The sequence below is a fragment of the Lycium ferocissimum genome, chromosome 12 (assembly GCF_029784015.1).
Source record: "Lycium ferocissimum isolate CSIRO_LF1 chromosome 12, AGI_CSIRO_Lferr_CH_V1, whole genome shotgun sequence".
NCBI classification, from domain to species: domain Eukaryota; kingdom Viridiplantae; phylum Streptophyta; class Magnoliopsida; order Solanales; family Solanaceae; genus Lycium; species Lycium ferocissimum.
Window position 1 is genome coordinate 31,615,569 of NC_081353.1, and position 13,436 is coordinate 31,629,004.

A 13,436-nucleotide genomic window follows, 5' to 3' on the forward strand; every position below is an offset into this window, starting at 1 on the left:
GATATTTCAGCCTATATCATGCACCAATCACAATTATATCCATCAATAAATCCAAAAGCTGTAAAGATTAGAAAACAAAGAAAATCTCATAAAATATTGGAGAAACTTGTGATCCTTACCCCATACCCACGCTTGGCAACCCCATATACCCAACCCCCCACCCCACCTACCCCATATGCTGTAAAAAAGTCCCATACCCTGCCACCTTATTGAAGGTTTTCTTCATATTCTTTACTCTTCCTGTTTATTTTTGTTTTTTGTTGTTGTGTTTCCCTATGTCCAGAAAAATAGGGTCTTGAAAAACTCTCTGTTTTTTTGGTGTTTGTAATTTTTATACCCCAAAAAAACTTATGACACCCAAATAGGAAAAGTAAGTTCTTTTTATTCTTTATCCCATTTTATATATATGTAAAAAAAATTCCAGAAAAATGGGATCTTGATAAATTCTTCTCTGTTTCTTGGTCTTTAAAAAAAAAAAAAAACACTTAGACAACCATATAGAAAAATAAGTTATTTTTTTCTTCTTTATCCCATTTTATCTGTTAAAATTCATACACACATATAAGCTTCAGTAATCAGCATACATTTTGTGTGTGATTTTTGTTGCTGTTTAGTTGTTTAAAGAACAGATTTTTATTCACTTTTCTTGAAGATCAGCTGTTTGGCAATTATTGGTTTTGGCTCAATTAGCCATATAAGGCGTTGTGATTTTTTTTTTTTTCAAGATTGGATTTTTATATCATTTTTCTGGAAAATTCAGCTATTTGGCAATTGTGGATTTTGGCTCAATATAAGGTATTGTGATTTTTGTTGCTATTAGTAATTGTTTCAAGAACAGATTTTTATCTCATTTTTTAAGTCAATTATCCTTATAAGGTGTTGTGGTTTTATTTGCTGTTAGTTGTTTCCAAGAACAGATTTTTATTCACTTTTCTTGAAAATTCAGCTATTTGGCAATTCTGGGTATTGGCTGAATTAGCCTTATAAGGTGTTGTGATTTTTTTTTTTTTGGCTCTTAGTTGTTTCAAGATTGGATTTTTCATTTTTCTTGAAAATCAGCTCTTTGGCAATTCTTGGTTTTGGCTCAATTAGCCTTATAAGCTGTTGTGATTTTTTTTTTTTGTTTCAAGATTGGATTTTTATTTCATTTTTCTTGAAAATTCAGCTCTTTGGCAATTCTGGATTTTGGCTCAATTATTGTTTTGATTTTTGTTGCTATTAGTAATTGTTTCAAGAACAGATTTTTTTTTCATTTTTTGGTCATTTTAGCCTATAAGGTGTTGTGGTTTTTGTTGCTGTTAGTTGTTTCAAGAACAGAATTTAATTCACTTAAAAAAAAAATCTTTGGCTCAATTAGCTTATTAGGTGTTGTGTTTTTTTTTTTTTTTTTTTGCTCTTAGTTGTTTCAGATTAGATTTTTATTTCATTTTTCTTGAAAATCAGCTAAATTCTGGGTTTTGGCTCAGTTAGCTTATAAGGTGTTGTGATTTTTTTTTTGTTTCAAGAACAGATTTTTATCTCTATTTTTTTGAAAATCAGCTCTTTAGTAATTCTGGACTTTGGCTCAATTAGTGTTGTGATTTTTGTTGCTGTTTAGTTGTTTCAAGATTAGATTTTTATTTCATTTTTTCTTGAAGATCAGCTCTTTGGAAATTCTGGTTTTAGTTCAATTAGCCTATAATGTGATTATGGAATCTTTTCTTGAATTTAATTTGCTCATGCAGAGTTATAGGTGTTTGTCTTAGTTAGATCTTTATTGATTCTTTTGGTATTTTTGTAGATGTTTTGGTCAACTAATACTTCTGGAATTTAAGACAATTGAGTTGTGTAATAGTTGGAGTTTAGTGAATTCTTGGAATAAAGTTAAAAGTTGATTAATTACTATACTTTTTGTAGCTAAGATAGCTATTATTGGTTGGTTCATTTACTTTTCCAACTGTGTTTCAGGTTTAAATTAAGGGTAGGAAAAAATTACTCTCTCCGTCCCATTTTAACTGTCATTTTAGCTCAAAAAAATTATCACTTTAGGAATTCAAGATTAAAGTTGTCAATTGTTAATACTGTTTAATTTTCAAAAAGCATCTAATAAATATTCTCCAACTTGAAAGTAACGGATGCAAAGATTGATTTTTTATTAGTGGTTCAAATTTTTATGCTAGGAGAATTGTTTGTCTTGTACTGTGGAAGTTGGTATATATTCCACTAATTATTTATTTATTGCTACTTGCTTGTTTCAGAAACTGGTGTTTATTCAAGGAACTTGTTGAGGCTACTCTTACAGAAATTAGGGAGGAATAAAACTGGCAGTCTTTTCCTGCGCGTTTCGAATCAACATGAGGAAAGTTCTGCAATCTGTGAGGCAAATTAAATCCGCTATGCGATATAGAAAGGAAAATAATGTGCTTAATAGTCTTGTAAGAAGACAATTTTTTTCGACTGATTTAAGTCGTGGCTGTTTATGCAAAGTGTCCTACAATGGTGGTATTAGTAGATACACCCAACCGTATTATATGTCGTCCAGAGCCAAGTTTGCCGATGTAGCTACGGTTAATAATGGAGGTACATATATGATCTTATGATGAGTTTCTTTTTATTTTTTATTTTTATAAGTACTTTCTGTGTGTATATTTCGATCATAAGTTCTTACAATTTTGGTTTTTGTTCTGATTGATACGATTATAGAGGAGACCAGAGGTGGGCCTCTAGTGGAATATGAACGAAGAATTGCTGAGGGTGAGCTCTTGGATGGAGATGCTTGCCAGGTAAGCGACAACTAGTCCTGTGTTAATCAGCTTTGGGTAGGCATTTTTATATGCTTATAGCCTGTTTGGCCAAGCTTCCAAAATGTGCTTATTTTGAATATTGCTTTTTGTCGGAGGTTCTTTTCAAAAAAGTGCATCGAGTAGCAGTTTGTGTTTGGCTAATCAATTTGAAAATTACTTTTGCCAATATTAGAGCAGTATGTTGTTCTTGGCAAATGTTCTAAAAGTGCTTCTAGGGATGAGTTGCTTTTTTTAGCTTCTCCTACTACTCAAAAGCGAATTATTATTTCCCAAAAAGCTTGGCCTAACACCTCAACTTTCTAAAATAAGCACTCGGAATAAAATGAGCACTTTTGGATTCCCAGAAGCTTGACCAAATAGGCTATTAGTTACGTTAAATAGATTCAGAAAAAAAATGAGCATGTTCTGTTTGTGCCTTCTGTGCACTTATGAAATTTTTAATTCCTTCAACTCTGTATTAATGCATTCTGTCTAGTGATCACGAAGCCCATTGGAGGTATTGAAGTCATAAAATGTGGTAAATTTTAAAGAATTCTCTATACTTGGAAATCTGACAATTGATGGGGCTTGAAACTTTGCAAAACTCAGTTTCAGTTACATCGGAATGAAGTTGATATGATGATGATCAGTGGATTTTTATCTCTTTATTGCTTGTTGAGAATAGATTCAGACGATGATTTTGTAGGTAGGCACATTGCAAGAGCTCCAAAGACTTTATGATCAGCTCATCGAAAAAGCTGAAGAGTGTCGGTTAGACAAATATGCCTCTTCTGATAAAGCCGGAAGGTACACACCAACTGAGTTGCCACCATTTCAACTGTGTATCTGTATCTTAAAATTGGAAACATGTACATTTGACTAGGAGCGCGAAAAAAAAATGGTTTTATTGATGCATCACATCACTCTGGTAAATTTGCAGGAGTCGATGGTTATGGTCTCGTCTCCTACCACAGTCGTCATTTGCCCCTGTCAAAGGATTATATCTTTATGGCGGAGTAGGGACAGGCAAAACTATGTTAATGGACCTGTTCTTCGACCAGTTGTAAGTGCCAACCTCATCTTATTGTTAGACAAAATGATTCATCTTTCCACAAATCAGATGTTTGTATGTGCATTTATATGAGAACCAAAAAGACAATTTCTTTTATCTCAATCTGTGAACATTTTCAGGCCTGCCAGTTGGAGGAAAAAGAGAATCCATTTCCACGACTTCATGCTGAATGTTCACAGCCGATTACAGGTTTGAACCTAGTCTTTACTTTGTTTAATTTCAATGTGTATATTACTTTTTTTTACTGCAGCGTTGCTTATTGGAATATTTCACTAAGATTATTGCTAATTGGGAAGTGTTTTAGATCTATCAAATCATTCTGCTGTCAAAGAGGTTAAGAGAATTGCATAAGAACTACTTCCTCTGTCCCAATTTTTGTGACTCTTTCCTTTTTAGTCAGTCCCATCCAGAATGGCATCTTTCTATATATTAGTAGTAATAATTTAACTTTAAACTTCTTGTTTTACCCTTAATGAAATGATTTATAGCTTATTTGAGATCACAAATTTCAAAAGTCTTCCTTTTTCTCTTAAACTTTGTGTCCAGTCAAACACCTTCACATAAATTGGGACAGATGGAGTAATTTTTTTATATACTCTCTAATTTCATTCGTTGCAACTTATTAGCGTTTCATTTAGACTCTGGCCATTTCTTAAAGGTTTTAAATGGTTATGGGTGCCATCTATTTAATTGCAGAAGCACAAGGGTGTGGCAGATCCTCTAGAAGTTGTGGCAGGAGAGATATCTGATGAGTCCATTTTGTTGTGTCTTGATGAATTCATGGTATGTCAATATAGTATTGAACTCGGAACGTTTCTTTTTTCTTTTCACTGTGTTTTTAAGCTTCTATGAGAAGATTTCGGTTCCATGAAAGTTTTCTCATGTTAATATAGGTAACTGATGTGGCCGATGCACTGATACTGAACCGCTTATTCAGACAATTATTTAGCAATGGTGCTGTGAGTAATTTATTGTTCCATACACCGTCCTTAGTGAGCTATTTGGCCAAGCTTCTATTTTTTTATTTTTTTTGAGGACATGGGAACCCGCAGCCGCTACCCTTCGGGTGCGCACAGGGTAAACCCAGCTTCTGTGCAATAGCTCGCAAACCACACAGAAGAGGTAACCCGCACTAGGCAAGCCCGGTGCGACGAGCTCGACCCAGCTATTTGGCCAAGCTTCTAGGAAGCCAAAATTGCTTATTTTCTTCCAATAGTGTTTATTTTAGAAAATTTAGGTGTTCGGCCAAGCTTTTAAGTGAAAATAAATGCTTTTGAGCAGTAACAGAAGAAACACTTTTGGAACATTGGCCAAGCACAAAGTACTGCTTTAATATTGGCAAAAGTGTTATTCAAATTGATTAGCCAAACACAAACTACTAATCTCAAAAGTACTTTTTCGAAAAGCACTTCGGACGAAAAACGCTTTTTAAAATAAGCAAATTTTGAAAGCTTGGCCAAACAGGCCATTAAGTCCTATGGCTCCTGTTTATGTAATCCCTACAAGCATAAGGTTAACAAAGGGTATCTCTTTAAACATCTTTCCTGAGCCAAAAAAAACACAAAAAAACAAAGGTTATCTCTATTATTGATCCTTCGTGGATACAAATGCAGATTCTTGTTGCTACTTCAAACCGTGCTCCCGATAACCTTTATGAACGTGGACTGCAGAGGGATCTTTTCCTTCCCTTTATAGCTACTTTAAAGGTACTTCAACATGACAACCTTAATATGAAAATTGCTGCATTTCTATTAGAGTGGCAGGTAGAATAAATAGATGTTTGTCCCAATGCTTTCATGTCCTGAGCACTTTATTCATGATTTCTATTTATGTGGTTCTACTTAGGTGTGTCAAATAGGCGAGTTGAGCTGAATTTGGGCGGGTCAAAATGGGCTGGCTGAGTTAATAAATGGGCAGGTTATTGACTCGTCCAAAAGTCACCTGGGCTGAAATGGGCTAAAAAGCGGATTATAACCCAACTCGCCCAATTCTTACTAAGTTTTAATTTCATTTGTTTATTCTTTTATAATTTTTTAGTACCTAATAAAACTCCTTTTTTCTTTATTATGGCTATATATAACATATCAAATAAAAAATGCCTTTTTGAAAATATTGTGACAAGATTTCTCATGGGTCAATTGTGCTACATATCAGCCCAATTTTTTGATGGGCTGAGCTTATAAAAGGGTCAACGACTAGCCCAAACTTGAGTGGGTTGGGTCGGTCATGCTTTCATGGGCTAATTTTGCCACCCTAGCTGTACTTGTCTAATATCTCCTGTTTGTTTGTCTCTGCTATCTTCTTAAAGAGCCACTAACCTAGGAAAATTCAGGAGGAAAATTTCTCCAAGAACCTGTTTCTGCGAGTATATTTGAAATGGAAACTCAACTCATGTTGATTGGCTTAATGACTTGGGAAAGTATCTTGATGCAGGAAAGATGTGTAGTACGTGAAATTGGTTCTGCGGTGGACTACAGGAAATTGACTTCGGTATAATGTTCGGCTTTGTTCAAGTTCATTTGGAAGTTATTTTTCTGCTGTTCTTGTTAATCTATGATCATGTTTTAATTATACTATTTCCTATTTACTTGAATTGTAGGCCGAAACAGGCTTCTACTTTATCGGAAAAGATCTGTCGAGCGTCATTAAAAAGCATTTCCAAATGCTAGTCGGGGATGCTCAACCGTTTCCACAAGAGGTCGAAGTTGTCATGGGAAGGAAATTACAGGTTTGTTGACCTAACTTAGCTATGCATTTGATTTGACGATGTAAACGTCTTACGGCTAACTAGACTTAAAATTGTGTCTTTTCTCTAATATTAGGTTCCACTGGGTGCTAACGGATGTGCATTATTTTCATTTGAGGAACTCTGCGACAGGCCTCTTGGCGCAGCAGACTATTTTGGACTATTTAGTAAGTAACGTGTTGCTTCTTTTTTGTCTTGAGTTTTTTTGTTTTTGTTATTGTAACTTCAATGATCGCATTAGCCTTTTATGGTAGGGCCAGTAGGTTGCTTTTTTTATTTTTTATTTTTTTTTTTAGAATTTTTTTTTAGAAAAAACTTTGAACGGACAAACAAGCATAGTCTAGCTATTTTTCTGTCTTCAATTCTTCACCGAGCCTTTCTTTATTTGCTTTACATTTAGTTGCTCTTTCTATGTATGGTTACGAACATGATTTTGCAGTTTTGTCGTAGAGCGCTTCAGTTGAACACGATATTTATTTCGTGAGGTTTTTGACTGATCTTTTGTTTCTGTTAACCAGAAAAATTTCATACGGTGGCTCTGGATGGCGTACCGATTTTTGGGCTTCATAATAAAACTGCAGCATACCGTTTTGTGACGTTGGTTGATGTTAGTTCTCTTCTTCTTTTGTTTGGTCACCTATTTTATTTGTATAATTGAAGAACATGTAGTGTTTCTGGATAAATTAGTGAATGTTCAACTATCAGTTTTCTTTTTATTTGACATTGATTTTGCAAATTTCACATTTGTTCTGAAGAAGGTTCAACTTCTATGTCAAGAAGCAAACTGATTTTCCTCTTTTGATTTTATCATCAGGTAATATATGAAAATAGAGCTAGACTTTTATGTACAGCTGAGGGGACTCCACTTGAACTTTTCGAGAGGATCGTGACAATATCTGACGCCCAACAAATGGCACCTAGAACATCTTCAAGGTCAAGGAAGAACGATGATTTTGACCTTTGCGTGGACAACGAGTTGGGTTTTGCAAAAGATCGTACCATTAGTCGGTAAGTTGCTTCATCTTAATTTTTCGCTTTTTAAATGATTTTGGAAGTCAATTGTGCTTCTCTCATGAGGGAAAAAATCAGTGCTTTTAAAAGCAAAAAGCAACAAAATTAGGAACAAAAATTCATGAAGCTTTGAAGCGAAAGTGAGAAGTGAAGCATAAGTTAATTTAGTACTATAGCAATCATTTTGCAATTAAAATAACTTAATTTCAACATTCAATATACAATAATGCTAATTTAGTTCAAGTGATAAAGGTTGAGGGACTTGTAACTAAGGACACGTTTGGCCATAAGAATTATTCACTTTTTCCCCGAATTTTTTTTCCACTTCTTCCAAAAATTAGTGTTTGGCCATGAAAATTCCAAATACAACTTGAAGTTGTATTTGAAATTTGAAAAACTTGTTTTTCACTTTTTTCATTTTTTTTAACAACCAAAATCTTGTTGAAAAAGTACATTTCAACCAAAAAAAAAACTATTTGCAAAAACTATGGCCAAACACAACTCCAACTCCAACTCCAAAATAACAAAAAAAGTGAAAAAGTTTTTGGTTTCTATGGCCAAACGCCTAAGTCACAAGTTTGTGCCCCGAGCCATGCAAACTAAGCCTGTTGTTTAAGTGGAGAAGGATAGAAGGCGGGGCCATTGTCACCAAGTTTCTAAGGTTACGGTTGGTCCTAATAGTTAACCCTAGATGAATTTCTCGATCATCAAACAAAAAAAAAAAAAAAAAAACCTAATCCAACCCCTCAAAGTCGAGATTCAAAGAACCGCCACTTTTCCTTTGGATGACTTTGTGTGGCATTGTTTGAAGTGCACACTTGATAACGTTCGCGTCACACCATTTATTGCTCTAAGCGATGAAGCAATGACTTTTAATAAGACCAAGAAATATAAAAGATTCTTCTGTTTGGCCTAAAAAAGACTTGCATGTTTATACAAGCAGCTGTTGGCCACCATTATTTTATCTTTTTATTTCATTCACAAAACCGTCTTCCTTTCCTCGCAATAGTCCAATAATCTGAAACAATGTAAATGTTGCCATGTAATGCAGGTTGACAGAGATGAACAGCAGAGAGTACTTAGAGCAACATGCTGAAATGTTGGCCAAGAAGCAGCAGCTTTTGCAGGAAAATCGCTCCGAGAATGCAATAGAGGCATAATTGATAGGAGGAATCCATACATTTTTCCTTAGGGATCCAATTCCTGTCTGTAAAATTGTGCAATAGAATCACCAAAAAAGGTGAGGTTGATTAAAGTTTTGGCTGGAAATGAGATGCATAAGTGTGATATATGGTAGTCATTGTTTAGTTGGGAATTGGGATAGAGAAATAATGTGATTATTTGTAATTACTTAGCTGATTATGCCAAAATGAATAAGAATGGCATCTTTTATGAACATTTTTGTTGTTGAAAATACTGGTGTACTTGTAAGATGTCCCTTTGAGTTGGTATTTTTATGTAATAACCAAAAGGGATTGCATTAGGTGACAAGCAAGAGTTGCATCTATACGAGCTTTCAATTTTTACATCAGATACTTAGGGTTGTGATTGGCACGGAGACGACATTTCCCATGTTTGGTTCCTTGAAAATCAGGAAAATAGGATCCGGATCTTCTGCGGGAATGATTTGGAAGATTCAAAACAAAAAATAGTTGTATTTGCTGGCGACAATATAATGGAGGCTAGCTAACATAGAAAGAGATCCCCGAATAGCAGTAATGTCTATGTGAATCTCTTCCTGACCGGCCAGGTTGAATCGGGGCACCAAGTTGCAGTGTGAAGAACAATTGAACGATACATGTCATCACAACTTGTCCTAACATTGAATACTACCAAGACTGATACATTTGTCATAACTTGTGAAAAATTGAACAATATATGCAACTAACCTCTCTTGATTGGTCACTGTTTCTGACTTATTAAAATTTCTCGAATTCCTCTCATATGCAAAACTAGTTTACACAACACAACTTATAAACAATTGGCAACTAGAAAATTTTGATAAGCAAAGGTCATTTTTCAAGTTTCTATTATTATATTGTACCAAAATGCCGTTTCATAGAGATCCTAAACATTCTTTTGCAGGTACTACGTTGTTTTCAAGATTATTATTCAACATACTTGTACGTTGGCATTCTTTTTAATCATAAAAAAATATTTTGCCGCCTGCTTAACCGAACCAATAGTCCTATATTTCCATTAAAAATTTGTTGAAGTCAAATGAACATTTTGTGTAATTCTCTTTCGAACACGATAATTATACTCACTAAACAAAAAGTAAAACACACTGCAATATGTTTCTTGAAAACCAACTTCAATAAACATTCAACAAATTTGAATATTCTTGCAAAAAATTCATCATTTGTAGCTGAAAAAGAGGACTTTTAAGCTGACCAAGATAAGTTTCTTGATTTTTCTATGGATAAATATGGTTCTTTGTGCTTTTAGAAAAAGTTTTTGAATTTTTCTTTTTCATGGGGTTGAAAAAAGAGGATATTTAAGCTGACACAGCTAAGTTTCTTGATTTTTCTATGGATAAATATGGTTCTTTGTGCTTTTAGAAAAAGTTTTTGAATTTTTCTTTTTCAGGGGTTGAAAAAAAGAGGATTTTTAAACTGACCAAGATTAGTTTCTTGATTTTTCTGTTGATAAATATGGCTTTTGGTGATTTTAGAAAAAGTTTTAAATTTTTTTAAATTGTGGGTTTTTTCTGAGACCCTTTTGATTTCTCTGTGGATAAATATGGGGTTTTGTGCTTTTAGAAAAAGTTTTAAACTTTTTAAATTGTGGGGTTATCTCAGACCCTTCTCTGTATTGTTGATTGTAGTTGTAATGGTTGGTTTGTTACTAATTATACAAACAAAAATGAAAACTTTCATTCATAAAGATGGAGTTTTTGTTCAGTTTGATGTTCAAGAGAAAGTGGGAATCAAGAATGTTGAAATAATGAAGCTGCAAAACAGGTCTAATAAAGGTGAAATTGATGAAATTTCTGTTCAGTTTGATGAACAAATTAAAGTGGGAGTTAAGAATCTTGAGCCAATTAAGCTGCAAAATAGGTCTAATAAAGGTGAAATTTTGTCACTTAGTAATAGTCCTTATCATAATTGGGTGTTATTTGCTACTGATTATGAAGAAATGATGAAAACCCTAAAGATATTTGTGTATCCTGATGCTTTTATGAGTAACAAGTCTTCACCTTTTTCTGGTATTTTTCTTCCCCTTACAAACCCCTTTAATCCAAAATTAGGAAATTACTTTAGTGAGCATATGTTCAAGATTGCTCTTTTGGGTAGTTCCTTTGTTACAAAGAATCCAAAAGAGGCTCATTTTTACTATATGCCCTTTTCGATCAACGTTATGCGAAATCACCCTAATGTGCATTCTGCTTCCGCGATCAAAGATTTTGTTGCTGGATATACTGATAGAGTTAGGTCAGAGTTTATGTTTTGGAATGCATCTGGTGGTGCTGATCATTTTTATGTGTACTGTCATTCTATCGGTCGAGACGCTGCCTCTAAGCAGCAAGAATTGCATCATAACGCGATTCAGGTTACGTGCTCATCTAACTATTTTCAGAGGCTATACATTGCTCACAGAGATATTGGTTTGCCCCAAGTTTGGCCTCGCCAACATGAGGAAGCGTTGAATCCTCCGGATGCGAGGTATGATGTCATTTAACTGCATAATGTTTCAATTTCTATTGATAGTTGATTTTAAGTAGACTCCCTAGCAGTCAATCAGGCTACTTTTTGGAACTGCTATTCCATTCTTTAACGGCTTGTTGTTGGGGGAAAGCTCTTCTATAGATTGGTACATTTTTTTTACTTCTATAGATTGGTGCATTTTTTTTACTTTAGGTATTGGACATTTCATCGTTCATTAGTCCATATTGCGGTTTCATCTTGCGTGCCTAGTGGAGTTATTTTTCTCTGATATTCCGAGTTCAATGATTTAATAAATCTCCTACCGCAGTTCATCTTGGACCAGATCTAGAGCTGTTTTCAACAGTTTGCGTAGCCATAAATCCTATTGTATTCATTGAGATCTGTTGACTTTTTGAACGTGTCACAAACTTCATTTTTTTTTTTTGTAAAGTTTTTGTAAAAACAAAGAATTAAATTCGATTAAACATTCTGTTGCTACAAAGATAGTTATTAAATTGTAAGCACCGCATAAAAACATTCCCCCTAGAGTAGTTGTTAATACAAATAAGACAAACTTTGCTGTTGGCAGACAAATGCAGAAACTTCGCTAATTCTTGCTGATATCAACTATTAGTCTTAGGAGTAAACTGGAGATGCACACAATCAGGACAAGCTTGACCTATATGCAAGTTGAGCTTCACTTGTTGGAGTAGTGGTGGTTTTATTGACAATCCACTTAGTTTAGAAGCGATGATTTGTCATCTTTTTAATTAAGTAATTAAAACCAGACAAACATATTCATGCTTCGTTAGAGATTGTTTTGGACCCTTTGTACTCATAGATGCATTTTGGATTCCGTAAAGAAAGACATGCTTTTAGGATTTAGGAACAAATGTAAGCTGCTTTATGGATTTAGAATTGTCGGTGTTGCTAACGAACATAGAAGAATGGTCATAGGTACAAAGTATATGATCATGAGTAGACAAATGCATAGTGGAGAGATATCTATGTAATGCATTTATGCAGCTAGGTGGCCGACGAAGATTTTTCAAAATCGAAAAGTGATTTCCTTATTTCTTCTTCTGCAACTCTAGTACTTGCACTTTCTTTCCCAACAATAAAATTTGCAGCTACCTTGATCATTAAGCTTCACCTACTCGCTTATTTACCTTGTCATGAGCCTGCTTTCAACATTCAGCCGAAGACACTCTTCACTCATTTGTCCAAAACAATGGATATGCCTCGATTTTTTTCACTAGATACGTATGTATAGATAAATAAGCAAAATGAAAATATTGGATATAAATATGAAAAAAATGACACCGCTTGTCATTATAGTGATGTATTCATTTGTTCACTTCAAATATTGATACCGCTTACAGAAAATTCTGCGTACGCCATTACTCAGAGAGATCTCTCTAGTTGAGTTATCCCATACTAAATTGGCCAAGTTATATGTTGTTTCTTATAATTAATCCACACTCTTAGAGTCCAACTGTATATCTGTTCAACATAAAGATCAAAGCTAGGGTGCGTATCTTGGAGTTATGAATTTATTGATTTAATGATGTGAGCAACGTTTTTCTTTTAAGCTTGTGTCAGGTACCTTTTGTGCTTATGACTTGCTTTTTTTTATTTTTACAGATACAAGCTTGCTTTCTTTGCTGGTCGTGTCCAAAATTCTCTTGTAAGACAAAATTTATTGGATCTATGGAAGAATGATAGCTCCTTCGATATATTCTCCGGGAGTTCATCTTTCCCTTACAAGGAAGGATTTCGGAGAAGTAAATACTGTCTCCACGTCAAAGGTTACGAGGTGAATACAGCTAGAGTCAGCGATGCTATTCAGCATGGCTGCGTTCCTGTACTAATTTCGAACTACTATGATCTTCCATTAGCAAACATATTAGATTGGAGCAAGTTCTCAATTATTGTTAATGAAAGAGATATTCCACACCTAAAGAAGATATTGCTCTCGGTGCCTAGACGAACTTACCTCAACATGTATAAGAACTTAGGCATCGTGAGAAGGCACTTCGCTTGGTATAGTAGCCCAAAAGAATATGATTCCTTCCATATGACAGTTTACCAACTTTGGCTCAGAAGGGGACTACATCGAGTCGCTTGGTGATATCTACTAAGTCTAGCCGGTATCTGACTTCAGCTTAGATGACATCTAGCCAATGAGCTCAACTAAG

General features: G+C 34.5%; 2 protein-coding genes across 4 annotated transcripts; both read left to right on the top strand.

Moving 5' to 3' along the window:
• Positions 1 to 227: 227 nt before the first annotated feature.
• Positions 228 to 8,989, top strand: LOC132041056 (uncharacterized). Of its 3 annotated transcripts, XM_059431810.1 has the most exons (16): positions 259 to 370; positions 761 to 795; positions 2,238 to 2,559; positions 2,683 to 2,762; positions 3,469 to 3,569; positions 3,703 to 3,825; positions 3,954 to 4,023; positions 4,531 to 4,617; positions 4,728 to 4,793; positions 5,448 to 5,540; positions 6,268 to 6,324; positions 6,434 to 6,562; positions 6,657 to 6,747; positions 7,099 to 7,187; positions 7,395 to 7,588; positions 8,643 to 8,989. In XM_059431810.1, exons 3-16 carry the CDS (start codon positions 2,334 to 2,336, stop codon positions 8,749 to 8,751), a joined length of 1,515 nt encoding a protein of 504 aa, XP_059287793.1. In that variant the 5' UTR covers positions 259 to 370; positions 761 to 795; positions 2,238 to 2,333; the 3' UTR covers positions 8,752 to 8,989. The 3 variants fall into 3 exon arrangements, with proteins under 3 accessions (XP_059287794.1, XP_059287793.1, XP_059287795.1); XM_059431811.1 differs by lacking the exon at positions 761 to 795 and having other exon boundaries at positions 228 to 370; XM_059431812.1 differs by lacking the exons at positions 259 to 370; positions 761 to 795 and adding an exon at positions 964 to 988.
• A 674-nt stretch (positions 8,990 to 9,663) lies between these two features.
• On the top strand, positions 9,664 to 13,436 carry LOC132040547 (probable glycosyltransferase At5g03795). Its single transcript, XM_059431197.1, has 2 exons — positions 9,664 to 11,256; positions 12,883 to 13,436. The coding sequence occupies exons 1-2, from the start codon at positions 10,334 to 10,336 to the stop codon at positions 13,367 to 13,369; spliced, it is 1,410 nt and encodes a 469-aa protein (XP_059287180.1). The 5' UTR covers positions 9,664 to 10,333; the 3' UTR covers positions 13,370 to 13,436.